This window comes from Aquarana catesbeiana, linkage group LG02 (genome assembly GCF_042186555.1).
Source record: "Aquarana catesbeiana isolate 2022-GZ linkage group LG02, ASM4218655v1, whole genome shotgun sequence".
Taxonomy (NCBI): domain Eukaryota; kingdom Metazoa; phylum Chordata; class Amphibia; order Anura; family Ranidae; genus Aquarana; species Aquarana catesbeiana.
Genome location: NC_133325.1, coordinates 371,802,419 through 371,828,250, shown reverse-complemented (window position 1 = coordinate 371,828,250; position 25,832 = coordinate 371,802,419). Strand labels below are relative to the sequence as shown.

The following is a 25,832-nucleotide window of genomic DNA, read 5'->3' as shown; positions in this document are numbered from 1 at the left end:
AACAAACTGCCTCCTGCTACAGCCAAATATTTCACATTTTGACTCATCAGTCCAGAGCACCTGCTACAATTTTTCTGCACCCCAGTTCCTTTGTTTTCATGCACAGTTCAAGATGCTGTTAATCCATTCTGTATGCTAATACAGCCCCCCCCCCCCGTCTGTTTATTTAAAAAAAAATACCTCTATCACAGTATCTCACAGCGGCTCCTGGCGCTCATGTAACCAGCTGTGTCTCCTCTCTGCTCGTCTTGCAGAAGCAGTGGGCGGGGCCCAGGTTTCCCCACTGATGTCAGCGGGACGTGGAGGGAAGAGAGGAGACACGGCTGGTCACATGATCGCCGGGAGCTGCCGTGAGATACGGTGAAAGAGTTATTTTTTTTTTAATGAAACAGAGACCGCGGGACACTGTATTAGTATACAGATACATTTTTTTTATTCCTGCAGCAGGAGGGGGATGGAGCGGCACTGTCGCTATGTGACACGTAGAGGGGGGAGGGGGGACAGAGGAGTCGGGCACAGGGAGCAGGCTGCCGATGATGGAGGCACACAAACGGACCACGATGTCGGGCTCAGCAGCCATGATTATCGTGGTCTGTTTGCAGAGGGGAGGGGATAGCAAGAAGGGAGGGGATAGCCAGGCAGGATCAGCCAGGTATTACAGGTGTTACAGGGTGCCAAATTACACAGTACAAGCACTGTGCTGTGTAACATGCTTTAAAGGAACAGAATCTGTGTTTGTTTTTTTTTCTTTGGGTTAATAAACGCTTTAAGTCACTTAGCCTTGTTTTTACATCGGCCGTATGGCTTTTTGTCTGTAATTCTTATATGAAGGCCACTTCTGGCCAGACTTCTCCAGACAGTAGATGTGTGTAACTGGGTCCCATTGGTTCCTGACAGTTCTGTACTGTTGTGTACTGCTGGACATCTTTCTATGTCAAAGGGAAGTGAGTATGATTTGTCTTTTATCTGCTGCATTGAGTTTCCTTAGCCGACCACTGCATCTACGGTCCTCAACATTACCTAATATATATTTTTTTTTTTTTTTTTTTCGTGCCTCTTAAAGAGAGCTTGAACAGCACACTTGTTTCACCCAGTCTGCTTTGAAATCTTTGCCTGGGATAGACCTTGCTGATGCAGTATAACTACCTTGTGTCTTGTTCCTGTGCTCAGTCTTGTCTTGGTGCATGACCTGTGACATGAAACTGTTGTCCACAACCTCACCTTAGTAGCAGAGTTTGGCTATTCCTCACCCAGTTTTAAGCCTCCTACGCAGCTGCTTCTGTTTCATCTAATGACTGTTTCAGTTTACAGTACATATGAAATTAATGATGATTAGCACCTGCTTGATATAATTGTTTAATCATACACCTGAATCTAATACTACAATGTACAAACTGTTGAAGTGTAAGAATTGATGCTGGTTTGAAGCCAAAGGGTAATCGCACAAAACATAAAATTGATTTGATTTAGATTTTTCTTCTGTTTTGCTCACTTTGCATTTTTTACATTGATTTAAAAAAAAAAAAAAATATATATATATATATATATATATATATATATATATATATATATATATATATATATATATATATATATATATATATATATATATATATATATATATATATATATATATATTATACATTCTTACATTTTAGGATCTGTTTTGGCAGCAAAAATTTTCTTGATGAGGATTTTTCAAACAAATGCTGTTGGAACAAAGTGTACACAAGCTGTCTTCTAGTACAATGGGGAAATTGATACAATTGTATATTTGCTCTGTCCTACTTCTGCTGAATAGATACTGAGATAGGTATGTATTAGGATGGGTGCACACTCTGCTTTTTTTTTTCCCGTTTAGCCAGCAGGTTGAGCAGGGGGGGGGGGGACTGACAGATCGCTGCATCAACACAAGCATGTCGATGCAGCGATCTCTTCCGCTGTGCCTTTGTATTCTAACAGGAGGGACTCAACCCCCATTTGCTGTGATTGCTGATCCTTTGGACATGGTGGAAAACCAGCCAGTCATTAGTCGGCTGGTTCCTGCTGAACCGGCTATTTTCTGGCCAGTGTGTACCCAGCTTAAAAGTGGTTCTAAAGCAAAGATGTGTGGGTTTTGTTTTTTTTTTGTTTTTTTTCACCTTAATGCATTCACTGCATTAAAGAAGTTGTAATGGCAGAAGGTTTTTATATCTGAATGCATTCTATGCATTAAGATAAACCCTCTGTGTGTAGCAGCCTCCCCAGTGCCCCCCCTAATACTTACCTGAGCCCCATCTCTCTCCAACGATGTCCAAGATCCCCTCAGCCATCCAGGACACTCCTCCTGATTGGCTGAGACAGAGCATCGACGCCATTGGCTCCCTCAGCTGTCAAAGTCAGTTGGCCAATCAGGTGAAAGAGGGGGCGGGGCCAGGTCGGGGCTCCTTGTCTGAATGGATACACGGAGCTCTGACTTGGCTGGGTGCCCCCTGTAGCAAGCTGCTGGCTGAGGGGCACTCAAAAGGAGGGAGGGGCTAGGAGCAGCAAAGAAGGACCCTCTGTGCAAATCCAACTGCACAGAAGAGGTAAGTATAACATGTTTGTTATTTAAAAAAAAAAAAAAAAAAAAAAAAAAGCCTTTACAATCACTTTAAGGTAAAAATGTCCCAGTAGCAGCATTGCTTCCTCATCCCTCTAAATACTTATCTGAGTCCTCGCTTGATCCAGCACCGTGCCCTGTGATGGATGGAGCTGAACTGGGCTGTGTGTGTGTCTATATATACACACGGCCCAGCTCAGGAGCAAGCCCGCATGTCTGCCACCATAGCAAGCTGTTTGCTATGGGGGCAGACACTAAAGTGGAGAAGCCAAATGCAGTGGCAGGCAACCTTAGAAAAGGAGGTTCAGGGTAAATATACCAGGTTTGTTAATTTAAGAGAAAAAAAAAAGCCTTTACAACTGCTGTAAGTGGGAAGAGTCTGCCCTTATATAATCATACGATTGGTCCCAGTGTTGTAAACAAAGAAAAAAGGCAACCTCAACATTCCTGTAAACCTGTGGCCAGTATATACTCCACATATCAAAGGCTCAATACACAAACCTAAGGACAGACCTGGGGATAGCTGAACCATTCAGATGGGAAGGAATCGTATGTACTACTGCCGCACTAAAATGGAAGTTTTTTTTTTTTTTTTTTTTTTTTTTTTTTTAATAAATAGGTCATTTTAATTGTTTACTAGAAAATGGATTATGTTGCAATGACAGAATATGCAATATATCATTATTTGTACCCATAAAGATATTTTTTAAATACATGAATTCTAGCAAATCTTTTGTGAATTTATACTGTTTTCTGGTGGCTCTGTTATTCTGCATGATATTTTGTAACTGTTCGGATGTGTAGAGATGGCATTGCTTCTTCTTCTTTTTTTTTTTTTTTTTTTTTTTTTTTTTTTTAATGTTTTTATTGATGTTAATGTGATTACAGTGGGTGAATGGAGTTCAGGTTACGCAACATGAAGGAGGGCACCTACCTTTTGAAGCCAACATTACTAGTATTCTGAAGGGTAGTAAGGGAATTTCCTGCCGCATTACTATTGCTGTGAATAACACCCTGACACTAAATACTTTACCTCCTGGATCTATCCAATTCATGAATGACCCTACAAGGTAAATGTATAGCATTGCCAGCTTGCCTTCCAATTATCTTTTTTTTGCTATACAGTATTATTTTGTTTGTTAAAGGTGTATGGAAATTAAGCAAGCTCAAACAGAGCTGCAACTATACTTTAAGCTGTTGGTTGATTGTGTGGAGTTATTCATTTTTTTACCATAGAAAACACTGACCCTTTTACAGAAGATCTGAAAGTCATGTTTGGTCAAATGCTTGTTCCATGGTTGGTTGAAAAATTTGGATTATTGATGGTTATTATTTTTTTTTATATAGGTATCCCAAAGGATATTTCATACAAAATACAGAATTTGATTTCTTCAATTATGCTGGCATTCATCGTCCTGTAGTCCTTTACACTACACCATCAGTATATATTGATGACATCACTGTAACCACGGACATCATTGGTGACATGGGTGAGTGGAGATTGCATAGAGTTTCTGAAATTCTATATGTTCTCTGTTTATTTGCCTGGAATTCAGATGTGTTAAAGTGTATGTGAACCCTCACTGTATATAGTTTTCTTGAAGCTGAACTCTAGGACTGTGACAAAATCTACCCTTGTAGTTCCTGTCTGCTCTGCAAACTAAGCTATAGTTCTTGGAGCAGATTGGGGCTATGGCTTATCGGGAGTGCACTGTCTTTCGCTTTCATGGGGCTCCTGAAATAGGTGTGGATATGCAGAGGTAATTCTTGCTGCCCTGGGTGCCTGACCGGTCCTCAAAGTTAAGCATCCTAGGCTACAGCTTTCCCACTAATAAAGAGCAGCAGTTGGAGGGAGCTTTGCAACTTTGTCCTAATTCTGGGGGCCAGTGGAGTGCAGGACAGCATACAACAGAGGGTCTTGTATATGCTGCTGATGCCTGTCTGTGCAAGACTGAGCCTGCAGTGGGGCCCTAATTGCAAGTAGGGGTCTTGTGTGTAGCTGGAGTGAGTATAGGAGCTTTTTGATCAGCATAGAGCTGCACCGAAAATACACAGAAGCTTCCTGTGGCTACCAGAATTCACTGAACTGTGGCGCACATGGTAGGTTGGCAGGCCTACTGCTGGAATGGTGTGTGTGTGTGTGTGTGTGTGTGTGTGTGTGTGTGTGTGTGTGTGTGTGTGTGTGTGTGTGTAGTTGGAGTACAATAAGCTCCAGCATTGTTGTTAGTGAGTGCAATAATAACCCCCAACACTGATGTTACTGAATCCAATAAGGATTGGTGTCAGTGGATGCAAAAATAACCCTCAACATTGGTGTCAGTGGACGCAATGGTAATCACTAGGGGTGCAACGGATCAAAAAACTCACGGTTCGGATCGTTCCTCGGATCAGGAGTCACGGTTCAGATCATTTTCAGATCAACAAAAAAAAAAATCTCCCCCGCTGTAATAATATCCACAATCTCCCCACTGTAAAAATATCCACAGACTCCCCCACTGTATATACAGTATGAGTATAGGCATTAGGAAGGTAGACTAGTGTTGTTTAGTCTTACCTTACAGAATAGAAGCCGCCAAGCCGGCCAGATCGGATCCACGAGTTGAGGGGTGATGATGCAGCGCGCACCGTCGGCGCCGGGTGTACCAAGATGCCAAGATGGCCGCTGCTCCGGAGCTAGGCCGAAGCCGCGGCCTTTCCTAAGGCCGAGGCAGCGGCGCGCTCCGCGGAGCACATGTGAGCCGATCCGAACATGTTGAACCGTTCGGATTACGGATCAGTGACGATCCGTTGCACCCCTAGTAATCACCAGCATTGGTATCAGTGGATGCAATGGTAGCCACCAGCTTTGGTGTCAATAGACACAATAATAGCCTCTAGCACTTGTGTTGATACTGACACAAACAGTTACACATTTAGTAACTGGAATTTAAATTTAACCCAGCCCTCATTGGTGGTTACTGGCAGTGAAAGTTGACCCCCAATCTCCTCCATTGCTGGTCATGGTGCAGAAAGTTTAACCCCCAATAATCCCATCTGATGCCTGCCATCGCACTGAAACTATAATACCCCCCTACCTTATCCGAGGCTTTCACGCTGCTCCCTCTCTAGGCTGGGACTTTACTTGTACTGTAGACCGACGATTGGTGTTGGTGACCTCAGTAATAACCCCCAACATTGATCTCAGTGGATGCAATAATATCCCCCAACATTAGTGTCAGTGGACCCAATAATAACCCCCACAACATTTGTGTGAGTGGATGCAATAGTTACTAACAGCACTAGTGTCAGTGGAGGCAATAACCCCCCCCCCAGCATTGGTGTCGGTGGAGGCAATAGTAACCCCCCCCAGCAATGGTGTCGGTGGCGGCAGTAGTAACCCCCCAGCATTGGTGTCGGTGGCGGCAGTAGTAACCCCCCAGCATTGGTGTTGGTGGCGGCAGTAGTAACCCCCCAGCATTGGTGTCGGTGGAGGCAGTAGTAACCCCCCAGCATTGGTGTCGGTGGAGGCAGTAGTAACCCCCCAGCATTGGTGTCGGTGGAGGCAGTAGTAACCCCCCAGCATTGGTGTCGGTGGAGGCAGTAGTAACCCCCCAGCATTGGTGTCGGTGGAGGCAGTAGTAACCCCCCAGCATTGGTGTCGGTGGAGGCAGTAGTAACCCCCCAGCATTGGTGTCGGTGGAGGCAGTAGTAACCCCCCAGTATTGGTGTCGGTGGACGCAATAATAGTTTTTAGCACTTGTGTCGATACTGTTAATGCTATTCGTACTATAAAGTTCACTGTGTGGTGCTGAACCACTATTCTGTAATAATTTATATGCATGAACATATACGGTAATAAATAAAACTTAACAAGAAAAATATATGGAGGTAATTTTTGTTTTTATTTAGGATTGGTGAACTATCAAGTTGTAGTTGCTGGATCAGTTTATTATTCCGTGGCTGTTACACTACGTAACCAGGAAGGACAAGAGGTAGCCACAGGGTTAGGTTCTCTGGGACAATTAAAAGTACCCAATGCAAATTTTTGGTGGCCTTATCTGATGACTGCACACCCTGGATATTTATATTCTTTGGAGGTAAGCCAAAACATTTACTGCTGGCACTCTAAGAGTGGTCTTTATAGCCCATTTGCTTGGATATCAAGTTGTTTCAGCAGATGTGAATAGGAGAACTATTTGGTCCAGATAAGTAGTTTCTTTAAGCTGCTCGCACACGTTACAATCTCATTGTGTACATTGACATTCTCTTAGATCTACCAATAGTCATGCATACCTGATTGGACTTAACCACTTGTTGACTGCCCTATAAGCACTTTTACTGCTACAGGGCAGAAGCTGTGAGCAGGCTCATGTGTCTATATACGTGATTGTGCCCTTCCGCCTGCAAGGGGACGAACGTGCGCCGCTTCTGCTGTAATTATTCACAGCAGAAGCCGATCTGCAGGTGACGGGCGCTCAATGTCCACCGGCGCCTGCTGATCATTGGGCAGAGACTCGGACTGGAGCGCTGCCTATGTAAACAAGGCAGAGTTCTATTCTGACGGGGGAAGAGATGGATTTTGTGTTCATGTAAAGCAGGAACTAAAATCCATCTCTTCTCCTAGTAAAAGCAGCACATACATTACACACAAACACTGGCTAGACACACAGGTAACCCTTTGAGTGCCCTAGATGTTTAACCCCTTCCCAGCCAGTGTCATTATTACAGTAACAGTGCATATTTTTTAGCACTGATCACTATATTGATGTCACTGGTTCCTGCAAAGTGTCAGTGTTCGATTGTCCGCCGAAATATCGCAGTCCCACTATAAGTCGCTGATCACCGCCATTACTAGTATGTGTATATATAGAGACTCTTTCCAGCTTTAGTAAATAAACCCCATTGTGTACTTACAAGTGGGGTATGCCTGTATGTGTGTGTATGTGTGTATGTATGTATGTGTATATATATATATATATATATATATATATATATATATATATATATATATATATATATATATATATATATATATATATAATCTATCCCATAGTTTGTCGATGCTACAACGTTTGCGTAAACCAATATACACTTGTTAGGATTTTCTTGACCAAAAACATGTAGCAGCATACATATTAACCTAAATGTTTATGAAGAAGCTTGATTATTTTTTTTTTTTTTTCAAAATTGACGGTCTTATTTTGTTAATAGCACAAAAAATAAAAACCGCAGAGGTGATCAAATACCACCAAAAGAAAGCTCTATTTTGTGGGGAGAAATTGACATAATTTTATTTGTGTACAGCATTGCATGACCGTGCAATTGTCAGTGAAGCTAACGCAGTGCCGTATCGCAAAAAGTGGCCTGGTCAAGGAGATAAATCTTCCGGAGGTCAAGTGGTTAAAGTGCACCTCTGCCCAGATTATGGACATTAATGTATTTACATATACTAATGAGCAGTAAAAGCCGCAGGGGGCGGTCCTTACTGCTGCAATGAACGGCTAATGTAATTTGTGAATACCGTTCCATGCAGTAATACTCCTAACCCACACTGTGATGATGTCACCCCAGGGGTGGCTCCATGACAGCCTGTGCCCAAAGGAAGTAATTGGAACAATCAGCATGGTTGGCTGCAAGGAACGATTGAAGGTGAGTATTTCCGCAAAAAAAACGTTTTTCTTATGACTTTAGCTAAACATTTTGTGATTCATAGCAGAGTTCAGCTTTATATTGAATGGATTGTTTGGATAGGCCCTTCTTTTTCATAGTTGTTGGTAAATGTAAAGTTTTGTACATTCAAATTGTAAAGTGTGTGATCAGTTGTATAGAGAGCAAATACAAGTGAAATAATTTTAAATGTTAAACTTTCAGGATATTAGCAACCCCCTCTCACCTTCTCTAACTGCTGGTATGAAAAAAAATTGAAATGGACCTGTACCACAGACATGTAATAGTCCTTACCTCTTCTTTAGGTATCCACATCACTGCCTGCACGATGTGGACATCTGTTAGTGGAGGCAACATTTTGAATATGCCTGTAGTGTCGCAAAAAATTTCTTTTGCATTCTCCATTCATGTGTCTGGACAGATCTTTAGAATGAACCTGGGAAGATGTCACTCTTTTCTCTTGCCAGCAAGTCATGCAGATAGTAAACTTCTATAAATTGTGGTTACTTTTAGGTGAAGATGATGGCAGATACAGGTAGTGGCCAAAGTGAAGATTTCTACACCTTACATGTTGGGATAAGGACTGCTCAGGTATCAGGACAGCAGTTCCTCATTAATGGAAAGCCTTTCTACTTCCATGGAGTCAACAAACATGAAGATTATGATGTAAGTGGAAGACTACAATAAATGTGATGAGTAAAATGCTCTAAAATTAGTGAATGTGCGTGCTAAGAGATCTAAGAGACTTGTTCATAGAGCTCAATTAAATGAATGCATCTGGTTTCCTGGTGCTTCAGCCTGATTTGCTACAAAACTGTTTCTTTAATAAATGTTCAAAATGAGTTGACAAAACCAATTATGTCAACTCCATCTCAGTCAAAATACAATGGCCAGTTTGTCAAGAGTAGACATATATAGATGGGCATAACGGTAAGAGAGGCTATTTCTCATGTAAAAATGCCCAAAGAGTCAATTTCCATGTTTCTAAATAGAATGTTGCTAGCAGCCTTGGTAACTTAATCTGCAAATGAGGTTTTTGCATACAGTCAGATAAATCCTTTTTTTTTAATTTTTATTACAAACTGGGTCTTTGTGCTTCTCTTGGCAATAATGGCCAGTGGGAGGAGCCAGCAGGGTGCTATACATGGAATCCTGAAAACATCACAGCTCCCTACCTCAGTACTCCTCTCAAGAGCTATTAGCCCTGATGCAAGCAGTAGGCTGGGTATTGGGAGGTACTATGTGTAAACATACATGCCTTGATGGGTGTATGCTAGTCTGAAGAAGTGGACATCCATAGGCAAACTGCTTCGATGTGCAGATTGCCCTAGGTAGCACCTACATGTGATGGTCATATTTGAAATAACTGAAATACAAAGAATAAAGGGGCAAATCCTAAACAGTCAGGCAGGGGTAAAAAGAACTAATTGATGTTTTATGTCCTCCAGCCAGGAACTTAAGTGGGCTCAATCTGACTTGAAGCAACTTCTAATGCGCAAGTCAGAATCTCAAATGTGCAGTGACATCAGCCTAAGCAATTTCAGTACAGTAGTGAAACTTGTGCAAGGCTGAAGGGACGGCTTGAGTTCAGCTTTAACTAGTAGACTTTGACATACTAATGCTGTTTTGATTAAACAGATCCGGGGCAAAGGACTAGACTGGCCTACAGTTCTCAAGGACTTTAACCTGCTGAAGTGGCTTGGCGCAAACTCCTTCCGCACTAGTCATTACCCTTATGCAGAAGAAATTATGGACCTTTGTGATAAGTATGGCATAGTGGTCATCGATGAAAGTCCAGGAGTGGGCATAAGATATCCGTAAGAAATGCTATTAATACCATTGCCATTTTTTATTCTCCAGTATTTTTTTGATTTATCTGTTAATATGTAATAGAATTGCTGGATGCAGTACTTTTCTGTGTAAAATATAGAATGCTGTGCCCATAAGCAATATATCCTGGACACTGGAGTAATCCGAAACAACACCTGTCATTTAGAATACAGCCCTCGTTCACGTTTACTGTGTCTTTTAAATCGTGCAACTTCATCTGACATTGCGCAATTTCAAAGCTGCATGTCAGTGTGACTTCAGGTGTGACTTGTAAGACATCTGTGTGGCTTCATGCACAGATATCTATGCAAGTCGCATCGAAAAAAGTGCAGGAACCACTTTTTCAAATCCATGTGGCACCACAAAGTCGGCATTGCACTGATATGAAAAGTGCCGTTGCTGGCAATAGGGTGTGACTTGTCCATGCGATTTGACCTGTCAAATCGCATGATAAGTCGCTCCAATGTGAACAAGAGCTGAGACTCTTTACTAGGAAGAGTTTCTTGTTTCACCACACAGGTATACAAGACTTGTAAAATTCCTTTACATTCTAACCTAGTTTAAATGTACATATCATTTATGCACCTAATGAAATAGATGATTTAGTTGCCCATTTTTGTTGCTATCTCAGAGGTTGTCTGTCGTGTGCATATGGGGATGTTAATTTATTAGTCCGTAATTGGAGGACACTTTTATATTGCACAATTACAGTCATAAAAAATTCTTAATTCTTCAAATGTAAGTTTACAGACTGAATCTGAATAGTTGCTTGGGGACAGCAGAAACCATTAATATTTCAGACTCTGATTAGAGCGCAGTTTCTATTCAATTCTTGGCTTTCTTGCTCTCCATTCTTTGTTCATGAACTTAATACTATTACAAGGTGTGTGTGTCCTATGTCTTGTCAGTGCAAGCTTTGGTAACCGGTCACTGGAACATCATTTAACTGTCATGGAGGAGCTGGTGCGCAGGGATAAAAACCATCCTTCTGTGGTTATGTGGTCAGTTGCCAATGAACCATCTTCAGAGCTTGGTGTAGCAGGTTATTATTTTAGGTAAGTGGCATTCGTTTATTTTACTGTGTAGTTAACTAATGTATACATTTGTTATATTGGTAAATATGTCATATGTTTTGGAATGTTAATATCTCCAAAAACAGCAGTTTGCCTATGTTCATCACAATAGTCCTAAAAAAGTACATTGCGTAACTTGTCATGAAATAAATTATGTAGGCTGCCAATGCTGAACTCCTAAAAATGCTAGTTGCCTGGCTGTCATGTTGGTCCACTGACATCAGTACTTTGAATCAACAAACTGGAAAAAAAAGTGTATGCAGTTCAGGGATTGACTCCATGGTTTGCATACTTGATCTTTAAAAAAATTATATAATATATATATATATAATATATTATATAATTTTTTTTTTTTCTTTAATTCAGTGACCCATATTCACTGTGATTGTGCACTGCTGTGTCACAAACAGTGCCTGTCTTCTGAGTTACAGAGGTGTTGGGTGGACGAGTTTCAGTAGGTGGAGTCAAAATGTTGATCACTCCTTGCAGGCAGCAAGGTACCTTGGAATATGCTTGAAAATCCAAAATTAACAAAAGACATGAGCAGAGGAGAAAATCTGCAAAGCATGCAGGGAAGTTGTGGAAAGACGGCAGCACTTACAACATGACGGGAGATTTTTCAAGCAAGCTTATATTGGCTTGTCAAAAATAACTGTTTTTAGTATTGCTATTACAGTGCTGATGCTCTAAAACGAAAGTATGATGTGACCATACATCTCCTTTTAAGTCTGGCAACTACATTTTTCATCAGGTCAGCAGTGGAGCTTACATATTCCTCTCATGACTGTTTTCCATTATGTTGCCCTGTTTATTTTTACCTAGAAGCTGGTCTTTCTTTAGAGCATTGCAAAGTGATGCCAATCTAAATCTTTGTCCCCGCATGGTAGCAAGCAGTAAAGTGAGATGTGATGCCAATGAATCTGAACATCAGCTTCATTAATGGAGATGCACTGCATATATCACATTCCAAAACATTCCTAAATACACTTTTTCTTTAGAACTGTAGAGATAATTTTACCACATGCTGTACCTGGCTGTGATTTGTAATAGAAATGATAATGAATTCTTTGGAGTACAGGAAATTATTTTTCTATTTTAGAGTAAGCTGTCTATAGGGAGCTAATTATTTTGTCACTATTTGATCTTTATGTATCCCTGTAGAGAGAGAGAGTGTGTGTGTGTGTGTGTGTGTTGTTTTTTTTTTTTTCTAATGTAAGCAGTGGAATAAGTCCATTGTGTGTATTACGGTTTAGAGAATCAATTACCTAATTTTTTTTCCAATTATATGTGGAACATTATGACAACAATGCAGCGTCTTTTGCAAACAGTGTTTATGCCACTGTAAACTTCCTGCAATTATTAATAGGAGTAGTGCAGAAATAACCCCTTTCTGCATAAAGCCATATGTGATATTTAACATTCTCCAAAAATTTGCATATGGTTTTTAAAGCCGAACTGAATGCTTCCTTGCAATGCCCCCACGCTGCAAGGGTTAAATACTTGTTTTGGTTTAGAGCAGTGGTTTCCAAACTTTCTAAACAAAGGGCCAGTTTACTGTCCCTCAGACTTTAGGGGGGCTGAACTGTGGTCATTGGGAGTAGAAAAATTCCTGATGTCAGTAGGGGGAAGAAAAAAAACAATTCCCTATCTTTGGTATTAGCGGGAGGAATTGTGCCCCATCATTGGTGTCATTGGGCCCCATTGTCTGTCTGTCTCAGAAATTGTGCCCCACCATTGATGTCATTGGGACCGTTTGTGTCACAGGGAGAAAATGTGCCCCATTGTTGGTGTCAGTGGGAGGAATAGCGCTCCATCGTTGGTGTCAGTGGGAGGAAAAGTGCCCCCATTATTGGTGTTAGTGGCTGAAATGGTGCCCCAAGGGCCAGATAAAAGCAAGCAAATGGCCGCAATTTGAAGACCACTTGTCTAGAGGAGCAGGAAAAGTTGTTTTACTTGCCCAATCCTCCATTCCTGCAAGCTCCTCTGTACTGCAAAGTTAGTCCCAGCAGCCTCTTCTCTACTAGGTTTTTGTGGTCACAAATCCCCTGATGTCAAATGTAGTGTCCAAAGAACAGTCCACTGCTGGAGCATAGGGGAGTGCTGCCTGCTGTGGGGGCAAAGGGTCATGTAAGTAAAACTGCCTTTCCTGATCCCTAGAACTGAATGAGCCTTGAACCCTTGCAGTGCAAGGGCTGCCCGACTGCAAAGGGACAGTTTTACTTTCTATAGAGTTGGAGTTTGAGCTAGCCCATTTTATGTTTTCCATTGAAATTATATTCTGAAAGGTGTGAGAAGCCATTTGTTGACTTTATCTATCTGGCTTTGTTTCAATTGCCTTGTCTCAATTGAGACCTGGTATGGTAAGATGAATCGCAGGGATTAGTGCCATAACCAGTTTTCTCTCTGTTCTTTTCGTTCTTTTCTTTCTCTCTCCTATTAGAAAGGCCTTTCTGGCCACCTCAGAAAAGAATACCAATATTTGAGCTTCCAGTCATGTTGTTGTTGTTGTTCAGGATTTATACAGCGTCGACAGTTTACAAAGCACTTTACAAAGGGGAACAGCATGATTACAATACAGTTCAATACATAAAAAATAGGAGAGCCCTGCTCATGGAGCTTACAATCTAATGGGAGGGGGAGGTGGTACAAAAAGAAATAGCTACAGGGGATGATCTGATGGAGGTGACTAAGGTGGCGTAGGCTTCCCTGAATAAGCGAGTTTGCAAGAATCACCTAAAGGCTGACAGGGTAGGGGCTTACTGGACTTGCTGGGTTAGGGAGTGGCTGAAGGCGAGCATGGGAGGAGGTAACAATGGAACTAGAGAGCAAGAGGTCTTGAGCGGAGAGGACGATTTGGGCGATATCTGCAGATGAGGTTGGTCCAGTTAGTGGCGAAGGGGCAAATTCTGGAAATATTGCGGCGGGTTAAGGGGGCAAGATGTAGCCAGTGATTTGTTGTGGGGGCTGAAGGAGAGGTCAGAGTCTGGTTGTGCCGATCCCCTCCATGGTAAAGTCATGGGAAGGGGATTGGGGAGGAGGAAATATTACAAGCTTCGTTTTAGAAAGATTGAGTTTGAGGAAGTGGTACTCGTGGCACTCCACAACGCTGTGGTAGTTCATTGAGAACTACAAGCCAACAGCCGCTAAGGATATCGGGGCCTTTAGTTCATTCCGACACATGGAGCTGTATGTCTGAATGATGGAGCCATCAGGTGGAACATGTAATATCTTCCAAAAGGTGAACTTATCTTTTAAAGTCATTTATGATACACTGACATTCCTCTTGCAATACAGTTTGATTATTACGTAGATGTCAAATCAGGGAGAACAGTTACATATGGCTGTACAATCTATTGGTTTATTTACCACACGATTTGTTTCCTTTTCAGAATCTGTGTATAATTGCAATCTTTCTCTTTCCACAGGACAGTGATCTCTCACACTAAAAGCCTGGACTTGACTAGACCAGTCACTTATGTTACAAATGCCAGATATGATAAAGATCAAGGCGTAGGTTGTTCTTTACCCTCCATTTTTTTTTTTTTTTTTTTTTTTGTTTGGTATTTTGTGGGACTGCGTCAAGCAAAACATATCAGGGCCATGAGGCTGTGATAAAAGTCTGTCTCGAGCCCTAATCCCCATAATACAGTGACCCTAAAAAACATTCACCTGGTCCGATAAATAAACCATAGAAAGCATTTTGTTGCATATGTTCTATAAGTACATAAAAATAGACGCGTACATCTAGTGAGACTATAACTTCCTGTGCAAATATCAGCCAGTGTTTTTAGCCCAGCCCAGTTCGCCACTGAACTACAGAACAGCTTCTCCCTATGTTATGGAGAGGAGAAGGTGCTCTATAGTCCTAATACACTTTTTTTTTTTTTTTTTTTTTAACCCAGGGTGATGATGCTGCTTTTCCATAGATGCTGTACATTGAGTGAATATTGTTAGTTTAGGATGAGAAGTGTATTACTGGCAGGATCACTGGGTGAAAATAAAACCAAAAACAGAAAAATAATTCAGCCACCACATCTGATGAGCTGCTATATTTTTGTTCTTGATGAAGAACTTCACACCCACTATGCTTTCTTTTATTCCTCCCCTCTTATTTGTAATCCAAGGTTGTCCTTAATTCAAATACTCACCTGCCCAGTAAACCCAGCTTTGTCCTGCATTGAACCACTGTTTAGGTGACACAGCCCCGGTCCCACGCTGTCATCTTTCCTTCTGATGTCATCAGGGAGCTTGGCTGCCTCTTCTGGGTTGTTACAGCTGATGAGTACTAGTGACTCATTTGACACTGCAATAGAAGAGAGTAGTGGGTCACATCGCCAGCTTAAACATGAGACAAGGACTAACAGATAAAATTGAGTTTTTAATATCACTTTAAACTATATAAAATGATCACAACAAATATCAGGTAGATTACAAATAGAAAACATATATTTACAGTATGTATGGTTTTTGTATATATTTGATTTAATCTATTACTGAGTTGTTCTGATTGAATGCCAAAATCAGTCATATTTATACCTAGTATAGCCCGGATCAGCAAATGAATTATGCCTTTTCACTCTAATTGCAATGTGTCTTTTCTTATTGCGATAGGGTGTTTTGTGACAAAAGATAATCAGATCAGTGCCATATGTTGTAGAAGGGCCAGAAAGCCAGATACCTCAGAAGAACTGAAATGCATAGTTTGATAACAGATAAAAATGATAGACTGCTGCATATATTTTACAGGCCCCATATGTGGATGTGATCTGCGTCAATAGCTACTTCTCATGGTACCATGACCCAGGCCATCTTGAGGTGATTCAGATCCAGCTGAATACGCAGTTTGACAAGTGGCATGAAATGTATCAAAAGCCAATAATACAGTCTGAATATGGAGCAGACACCATTCCTGGTTTCCACAGCGTGAGTACAGTTTGAAGGCTAAATTAAAATGTATGATATTAAGAGTTAATATATATTTTCCAGAAATATGATGCAATGTTTCTAGTTTTATCTGTCACTGTTTTATGTTGCGATATAACTGCAATGCTGTTGCTGACAACTTGCAATCCTCATAATAGCTAGAAGCTGCAGAAAAAATAGCTATTTACCTCTGTATCCTGTACATTGATCCGGTCACTGCCACGTTCTTATCAGCAACAGGACTGCTAGTGACATAGTCCTCCATTTATCCTTGACCCACAGCAGATCTTAGGAATGTTGCCAGTCTGTTGTACAATGCAGTAATAGCTTACTGTTTAAGCAAATACTCCAGTTATACTTGGAGTTAGTAACAGAATTTTGGTCTGCCTATCCAATTTATCACTTCCAGGTTCTGCTTACTTTTGATCTCATTTTACATCGACATTGAGTCCACTGTGTAAAGTAAGTATGTTTGTGTTTTCTGTCATCGCAAATCCAAGCTGTCCATTGCTGTGGTTTTTCTTTCAGTAGTAATTTGACATGCTGTGGTATAATGGTTGATATTCATTACAGTTTAAAAATAGAACTGGTCTTAATCTGGAAGAAGAAAATAAATAATCTGACTTCCAGTTTCTGTAGTCCTTTTGATAAATAAGGCCCTGCATGCTTTTTGTTGAGTGTAGTGTTACAGACCAGTGCTGAGCAGCATACTGCATTCTAGCATTAGTTGTAGAGCCCAATGTAAAGACCCTTCAAAAGTTTATAAATCCTGCTTTTTTGTTTTTGGTTTTTTTTTTCCTCAGGACCCTCCAACAATGTTTACAGAGGAATACCAAGAAATGGTGTTAAGGAACTATCACTCTGTTTTTGACCAGAAGAGGAAAACCTTCGTTATTGGAGAACTCATCTGGAACTTTGCAGACTTCATGACTGCACAGGGTAAGATGAAGTGGTTTCTTCTACAGCATCTTCCCTGGGGAGTATTCCTTAGAATCCCATTGTTGTGAACCAATTTATAAATACATTTCTTTTTCATACATCACGGGACACAGAGTCTCAGTAATAACTGATGGGTTATTTAGGGTATCACTAGGTGATTGGACACTGGTCACACCCTAAACAGGAAGTTCAACCCCCTATATAATCCCTCCCCTTACAGGGATACCTCAGTTTTTACGCCAGTGTCTTAGGTGATGGACGTGTAAAGATGTGCTGAGCTCCAAAGGGAATATCCTATATCCTTTACTGGGGCAAGCCAGGCGAACCAGATCCATTTCAAAGTGTCCTTTCTAGGCCAAATTGGATGGTACCCGGGCCTCGTGTCCGAAGAAACGAGGTTTTACCTGTAACGCTTCCTCTTTTTAGAGAGCTGGACCCCGCATTTTCAGAAATAGGTTTTTCTAGCCTTATTTCTGGCTGGGTGCTTTACAGGCCCAGAACTGCGGATCCCCCTATTCGTAGGGGGCCCCAGTCTCTGAAGGTTTTTTCCAAACGGAGCCCACCGTGAGAGGTGAAGATTGGGTCTGTATAACAGAACCCTGCGGCTGGATAAGGTAAGGGAGATTCCACAGTTTTTTAATTCTAGTAGGTTTTCTCCTTTAAGGTAAATGCATGCTATGCCTATTGTCGCCACCGGGGGCTGCCAAGAGCACATACCTTCTCATGCTGATGTCTGTCTCAGTGTTTTCACGCTGCACAAGCTCCTCCAGCCGGCTCCAGGTAGGATGGGATGGGGGGCTCTCCTCAGCGATATTACCCCCAGACTGGGGGGAGGGCGCAGGTGGTCTGTGAGCCGGTTGTACACCGCACTATCACCGCCGCCGCCATTGCCACGTGCAGGCCCCATCACTGCCGGCCTCTCTCCTTCCTCCTGCACCCCCAGCCTTCCCTCCATGCTTGTCCCGGAGGGTCGCCTCGCGCGGGAGGCGCACTTTTTTTGAAAAACTAGGGGCGGGGGCGGAGCGTCAGCGCATCCAGCGTGCTCAGACGCTCACATTGCCGGCTGCAAGGCTATAAGAGGCACCCTTTACAGGTGCACACAGCCTTTGGAGGGACACAGAGCTGTCGGTCGCATGTAAGGTGGGATACAGGCATTCTCCTAGGCAGCATTTACTAAGGAAACGCCAGACTGGGCATTTGGTAGCAAGGCTTTTGCCAGACTACATCGCTCAGCAGTCAGTGTTCATTTTGTGAGGTTTAAGGAAAGATTAATGGCCGTAGTTGCATCTTCACTCAGTGGAAGAAAACGCACTAGGTCTTCCTCTGTTACCCGGGACCCTAAGGAGAGGAGCTCTGGTATAGGGGAGAAAAATCCCTTTCAGAGGATCGGGATGGGACGGATGATTCCTTCTCTGAGGAATCAAGTGGAGAAGGGCCCTCTTCGCTTCTCAGGATGAGAAAGTCTTAGTACAGATACTTGCTGGATTGGTCCGCTCCACATTTAAAGTACCCGTATCTGAATCGGTTAAAGAACCCTCTATTTCTTTGGGGTCACTGAAGCCTCCTCAAACAACATATGCTTTTCCTGTTCATAATTTACTTGAAAAAGCTCATTTATTCTGAGTGGGATCACCCAGATGAAAACTTTTTTAGGTGGAAAAAACGTTTAACACTTTATTCTATGGAAGAAATGTTTATAAAGATGTGGGGGATACCAGGCCTTTGATGCCGCAATTTCCTCTGGAGATAAAAGTCTGACTTGTCCTGTAGACAAAGGCTCAGGGGTCCTGTGGATAAAAAGATGAATCCCTATTGAAGGATATTTTCTCCTTAGCAGGTTCAGTAGTTCAACCTGCAGTGGCAGCGATTGGAGTCTGTCAATACTTGAGACCATGTTAAGCAGGTCATCAAAGTTTACCTGAACAGCAGGCCCAGGGGTTGGCTAACCTTCCTGCGGCCTTATGTTTGCTGTTGACGCCATTAGAGATTCTATCATGCAAACCCCTCGTCTTTCACTTCAGTTGGTGCATATGCGTAGAATCTTATGGTTCAAAGATTGGTCAGCTGAAGCACCATGTAAGAAACTTCTGGCTGGATTTCCATTGCGTGGTGCAAGGTTGTTTGGAGAAGACTTGGATAATTATATCCAAAGGATCTCTAGTGGGAAGAGCACTCTCTTACCTGTTAAGAAGAGGAGTAAGCGTCCCCCTTTCAAACGGACTCTTTCCCCAGTGCCAGGGGCATCAGCCTCTAGGCTGTCGTGACAGCCTCCTCCGTCTGGGTCAAGAAACAAGAGTCCACTCTGGGGACAAGAAGTCCTGGGGGAAGAAGCCTGCTAGACAGGACTCTAAGGCCTCTTTATGAAGGGGCGCCCCCGCTTGCTCGAGTGGGGGGAAGACTTCTACAGTTCTCAAAGCTCTGGCAGGAGGATTTCCAGAACAGATGGGTAATCTCCACGGTAACCTTAGGTTACAAACTGGAGTTCCAAGGATTTCCCTCTCCTCCTTTCCTCAGATCAAAGGTCCCCAGAGATCCTGAGAAGAGGCAGTCACTCCTTCTAGCGTTAGAGCGGCTTTTGTGGCAAGAGGTCATTATGGTGGTTCCCACGAAGGATCAAGGATTGGGTTTCTATTCCAACCTTTTACGGTCCAAAAGCCAGATGGGGATGTCAGACCCATTCTAGATCTAAGGGATCTGAATCGATTCCTAAGGATTCAGTCCTTTTCGCAGGGAATCAATTCGGACAGTAGTCTCCATCCTGCAGGGAGGAGAATTTCTGGCATCGATAGACATCAGAGATGCATATCTGCAGGTGCCCATTTCTCCTGCTCATCAAAGGTTCTTACGCTTCGAGATAGGAGGGCGCCATTTCCAGTTTGTGGCTCTGCCTTTTGGACTAGCCACTGCACCTCAAGTGTTTACAAGAATCTTGGCTCATCCTCTGGCCAGATTAAGGGCTCAAGGTATAACTGTTATAGGATACCTAGACGACCTGCTCTTGATAGACCGGTCGGTAGCCTGTTTGAAAGGAAACTTGAGGACCACAGTCAAGTATCTGGAACGCCTAGGTTGGATCCTCAACCTAGAAGGATCTTTCCTAAAACCAGTAAGAAGACTGGAGTATTTGGGTCTGATCATAGATACAAGCCAGGAAGAAGGTATTTTTACCTCAGGCAAAGATCACTGCCTTAAGGGAGCTGATTCTGGTAGTCAGGACCAAGAAGGGTCCTTCTGTCCCCCTTTGTATGAGGCTGCTGGGAAAGAGGGTAGCTTCGTTCGAAGCAGTTCCCTATGCTCAGTTTCATTCAGGACTGTTGCAACACAGTATCCTGTCGGCCTGGAACAAGAAGGTTCAGGCATTAGATTTTCCGATGCACTTGTCTCATGCAGTGCGTCAGAGCCTCAATTGGTGGTAATACCCGAAAGCTTGCAGAAAGGGAAATCCTTTCTACTGGTCACCTGGATGGTGGTAACAACGGATGCCAGTCTTTCGGGTTGGGGAGCAGTTCTGAAACAGTCTGCGGTCCAAGGGGTATGGTCCAAGACCGAGAGGACTCTAGCCATCAACATTCTGGAGATCCGTGCAGCATATCTAGCCCTAAAGGCCTGGACTCTCAGGCTACAGGGTTGCCCAGTCAGGATCCAGTCCGACAATGCCACAGCAGTGGCTTATATCAAATTTGTGGCAGGAACCAAGGATCCTCTTTCATACGGGACAGATGCGTTGGTGATTCCGTGGCATCTGTTCTCACTGGTTTATGCATTCCCGCCTATTCTGCTACTGCCACGACTTCTTCGCAGGATCAGGCAGGAAAGTCGGTACTTCTGGTAGCCCCCGCTTGGCCCAGGAGGACTTGGTATGCAGAAATAGTAAGGATGACGGTGGGTTCCCCGTGGACCCTACCGTCACGCCCAGACCTGTTATCTCAGGGTCCAGCGTTCCATCCTGCCTTACAAATGCTAAATTTGACGGTTTGGCTATTGAAACCCACGTTCTGAAGAGCCGTGGGCTTTCAGGTCCGGTGATATCTACCTTGATCAATGCAAGGAAGCCAGATTCCAGAATGATTTATCATAGAGTCTGGAAAGCTTATGTATCCTGGTGTGAATCCAGGGGTTGGCATCCCAGAAAAGATGAGATTTTGTACAATTGGGATTAGAGATGAACCTGGCCTTGAGTACTATCAAGGGCCAGGTCTCGGCCTTATCAGTATTGTTTCAACGGCCACTTGCTTCGCATTCTTTGGTCCGAAGCTTTATGCAGGGGGTGATGCATCTTAATCCTCCAGTTAGGGTGCCCCTAAACCCCTGGGACTTGAACTTGGTTCTGTCTGTGTTATAGAAACAGCATTTTGAACCAATACGTCAGATTCCCCTGGTCTTGTTGACAAAGTTAATTTTCTCTGGTAACCATTTCTGCTAGAAGAGTATCAGAATTAGCAGCTCTTTCCTGTAAAGAGCCTTATTTGATTGTACACAAGGATAGAGCGGTATTGCGCCCTCATCCTAGTTTTTTACTGAAGGTGGTTTCAGATTTTCATCTAAACCAAGGCATTGTTCTGCCTTCCTTTTTTACAGATCCCTGTTATTTGGAAGAAAGGTTACTACATTCTTTGGATGTAGTAAGAGCAGTCAAGACCTATCTGCAAGCAACTGCTCAAATTCGCAAAACGGATGTTTAGTTCGTGCTGCCAGAGGGTCCCAATAGAGGACAGGCAGCGTCAAAATCTACTATTTCTAAATGGATTCGATAATTGATTATTCAAGCTTACGGTTTGAAACAGAAGATTACTCCGTTTCAGATCAGGGCACATTCCACAAGGGCTATTGGTGCTTCTTGGGCAGTGCATCACTGGGCCTCTATGGCTCAAATCTGCAAGACCGCAACCTGGTCTTCAGTTCATACATTCACCAGATTTTATCAGGTGGATGTGAGAAGGCATGAGGATATCGCCTTTTGGGCATAGTGTGCTGCAGGCAGCGGTACAGGGTCCTCAGGTCTGATTGCACCCTACTTGGTTGTGGTTCCCCTCCCCTCAGGTAGCATTGCTCTGGGACATCCCATCAGTTATTACTGAGACTCTGTGTCCTGTGATGTATGAAAAAGAAAATAGGATTTTTTATAACAGCTTACCTGTAAAATCCTTTTCTTTTGATGTACATCACGGGACAAAGAGGTCCCGCCCCTCTTCTAATACACTTCTATTGCTTTGCTACAAAACTGAGGTATCCCTGTAAGGGAAGGGATTATATAAGGGGTTGAACTTCCTGTTTAGGGTGTGACCAGTGTCTAATCACCTAGTGATACCCTATATAACCCATCAGTTATTACTGAGACTCTGTGTCCCGTGATGTACATCAAAAGAAAAGGATTTTACAGGTAAGCTGTTATAAAAAATCCTATTTTTTTTGGCCATTATAACCAAGGCTATATGTCAGCCGTTAAAGAAAAAATGCTCCAGCACATTTAAAAAAACAGAGCTTTGACAGGCTTTCGCTGTAGCATTATGCATAGAAAACTTTGAAGGACTTCCCAGGCTTTACTCCACATTGCATCTATAGTTTATGCCTCACTAGTAATTGGTAATCAGTACAGTGTCCTGAGGATATCAGTATCTGCTCCCTAATTATAAATCCCCTCTTAGCGACTCTTGTGTGTAGAATTATCTATATTATTAGGCCCCTTTCACACGGACGGATAGAATTGTGCTTTTAGCTGCGGATTTTCTAGTTTTCTACCGCAGCTAAAAGCACACAATGCTTTCCTATGGCCCCATTCACACACTGCGTTTAGCTGCGATTTAGTTACATGCAGTTTGGTGCGGATAGAAAAAATAGAATTGACAGCATCCAGGAGCGATTTAGCGCAGCTATCTGCACATAACTACAGGTAATCGAAGTGTACTATTTCTCCTGCGGATAGCAGCAGCAACAAGGAAAGAAACGCAACAGGAAACACATCAGAAATGGCAAGAATGTTCCAAACACAGCTAAACGCAGCTGCATGTAAATGCACGTAAACTAAGGTAATCGCACTCTACAAATGCAGCTGATCGCAGTGCCTGGAGTCTTGAATTTCACAGAACATACTATATGCTTTTAACTGCAGCAGAACAGCCGTCCGTGTGAAAGGCGCCTAAATAGCCAGGGTGGACAAGATTTAATGTGGAATTCTGGAGTTAATTAGTTCACACAATTAGTCAGCAGAATATATTTTTTACACACTTTGCATTTAAAACTCTTAGACCTGCATTTCTAGGTTTTACACCAAGGTGCAAGATCCTAGGAAAGCTGGGGTTCCTGAATCTCGCAGGAATGCACACTGGTACTGTATAGTTGGTGTTATTCAGCGAACACTGCAACTGCAATAAAGTTAGAGGGTTCGCTTTATTTACTCCTCTGTAATCCACTGCATCTAGATTTTACAGATCACTCGGTTTGTTTGTTGAAGCAATGTTTCCTAGCTGTATATGCAGTCAGATTCAAAGTTTCGAGGCAGGTTTGAGTACGGTTGGTGGCTTGGCGTTGCTGACACTGATACATCTGACTTTACTGATGCGAGAATTGGGAAGAAGCCTGCAGAGTGTGTTTTAGAAATGCCTTTCCTGGATTACGTACAGATCATATGCTCCCAGACCACTAGATTCATAATAAAATGAGGTGGTGGCTAATGTGCAACTGCTTTGTCTGAATGACAAATTTTAATGTTTTTCTGTCACTACATGAAAAGCAAAAAGACAGACATGCCTGAAAAAACAGACACTAAAGTTACCCTCCGAACGGCACCGCCATGATGCTGCTTCCCTGGGCACTGCAAGTACTTCAGTTGTCCGATAACTTGAATACCCTTTTGCCCCACTGCACTTAGTGGTTCCTGCATTCACCTTGTATGTTCTGTAATGACATAAAAGCCACTGGGGTGGGGGGTTTAATAGCTGCTTGGGTGAAGCATTGTGGCGGCATTTCAAGACGTGTTGCGATAAAAGTGCCTCCTCCTTTTACTGTCATTGCTTTTTGCTGCTTCAAACTAAAGGCAAAACTTTTTTTTTTTTCTTTTTGGATAGAGAAAGGGAGGGTTATAACCACTGTCAGGTAGGGGTGTGTGTGTGTGTGTGTGTTTTTGTGTGTGTGTGTGTGTGTGTGTGTGTGTGTGTGTGTGTTTTTGTGTGGGGTGTTTTTTTTTTTTTTTTTTTTTTTTTTTTTTTTTTAACCATCTATGTCCCATAGGGGAGATTTTACTTCCTGTCCTGTCCCTTAGGCAAAACAGGAAGTGAGAGGAAATCCCTGCAAATGAAGGAATCCTGAGGTGTCAGAAGGGTCACCAGAACTAGTGTCTCTGTTGGAAGATTTCCCCTTTATTACTATTCCAACATCAATCCAAAATTTGGAATTTTCTCTTACTTTTAATGATGACATTAAACAGGTCAAATAAAGCGAGTGAATCTTACTAACGGGCGTACTAATCCATCTCCACTCTATCCAAAACTTAAAAAAAAAAGTTTTGCCTTTTAGTTACACTTTAATTTTGTAGCTGCAGTCACTTTAAAGCCTTGAAAAGACATAAAAAGTTCACGGTTTAAAGTGGTTCTAAAGGCCTTTTTTTTTTTTTTTTTTTTTTTTTTTTTTTACACCTTAAGGCAATCTCTGCGTTTTTAACCCCTTCACGCCAACCATACGCGAATTTTGGCTTAAAGAGGTTAAACCGGGGTGCAGCTGCGGGCATCACCCCGGTACCGTTTTTTAGAGCCAGCGGTTGGCTTTCTATTGATATCAACTGATGTGGCTAAAAGCAGCTAGGCTGTTCCCTCTCCCGTGCTACTGGGAGACCCAAGCGACCAGCCGACACATCTGCCGGCTGGCCGAAGACCCGAATGAAGCTGGAATCGGCTTCGATTGGGCCTCCGATTTAATAACCCGGAAGCGATGTCATGACATCACTACCGATTTACTCGGCTGCCGATTTAAAAAAATCCCTAGTATTTCAAAACGCTGTTTTTGAATACTTTTAAGTGCAAAGGAGGGATCGGGGGTCGTATAGACCCCCGACCCCTCCATAAAGAGTACCTGTCACTGACTATTACTTTCACAGGGGATGTTTTACATTCCTTGTGACCGCAAAAAAAATGTTTAGAGACAGTGTAAAAAAATTAATAAGAAAAACTGTTTTAAAGCCCTCTGTGCTCACGCGTAGACGCGAACGCATAGGCAAGCCGCACCCACAAATGTAACCAGTGTTCAAACCACATATGTAAGGTATCGCCACGATCATAAGTGCGAGAGCAATAATTCTAGCACAATACCTCCTCTGTAACTCTAAACTACTAACCTGTAGAAATTTTTCAAGGGTCGCCTTCGGTGATTTTATAAGTAGCGTAGTTTGTCGCCATTTCATGAGTGTGCGCAATTTCAAAGCATGACATGTTGGATATCTACTTACTCAGCATAACGTCATCTTTCAACTTATACAAAAAAATTGGACTAACTTTACTGTTTGTTTTTTGTTGTTTTTTTTTTTTTTTTAAATTCATGAAAGTGTCTTTTTTTTCCAAAAAATTGCATTTGAAAGACAGCTGTGCAAACACCGTGTGACAAAATATTGCAATGATCGCCATTTTATTCTCCAGGGTCTCTGCTAAAAAAAAAAAATATGGGGGTTCTAAGTAATTTTCTAGCAAAAAAATATGGATTTTAACTTGTAAGCAACAAATGTCAGAAAAAGGCTTTAGTTTGAAAGGGTTAAGCTAAAAAATCTTCAGTATGCGGCTTCCTCCAAACACCACAGCCCCCCCCCCCCATACTTGCCTGATTCTCAATCCAGCCATATGCACAAGAGCAGAGAC

At 42.5% G+C, this 25,832-nt stretch overlaps 2 protein-coding genes across 6 annotated transcripts in view; one reads left to right on the top strand and one right to left on the bottom strand.

The window, feature by feature from the left end:
• The window catches only part of GUSB (glucuronidase beta), a 53,788-nt gene that overhangs the window by 13,839 nt on the left and 14,117 nt on the right, over positions 1–25,832 (top strand). For all 4 annotated transcript variants that reach the window (XM_073615099.1, XM_073615101.1, XM_073615102.1 and 1 more), the window contains exons 3-11: positions 3,470–3,651; positions 3,929–4,071; positions 6,470–6,657; positions 8,741–8,893; positions 9,866–10,044; positions 10,966–11,112; positions 14,556–14,640; positions 15,877–16,053; positions 16,857–16,992. In XM_073615099.1, the coding sequence (XP_073471200.1) occupies positions 3,470–3,651; positions 3,929–4,071; positions 6,470–6,657; positions 8,741–8,893; positions 9,866–10,044; positions 10,966–11,112; positions 14,556–14,640; positions 15,877–16,053; positions 16,857–16,992 (1,390 nt within the window). The remainder of the gene's footprint in view (positions 1–3,469; positions 3,652–3,928; positions 4,072–6,469; positions 6,658–8,740; positions 8,894–9,865; positions 10,045–10,965; positions 11,113–14,555; positions 14,641–15,876; positions 16,054–16,856; positions 16,993–25,832) is intronic.
• VKORC1L1 (vitamin K epoxide reductase complex subunit 1 like 1) overlaps positions 13,627–25,832 on the bottom strand; it is a 120,542-nt gene continuing 108,336 nt past the window's right edge. The window contains exon 3 of one of the 2 annotated variants that reach the window (XM_073615105.1): positions 13,627–15,433. In XM_073615105.1, coding sequence (XP_073471206.1) covers positions 15,267–15,433 — 167 coding nt within the window. In that variant the 3' untranslated portion in view covers positions 13,627–15,266. The remainder of the gene's footprint in view (positions 15,434–25,832) is intronic. The other variant, XR_012241635.1, reaches the window with a different exon arrangement.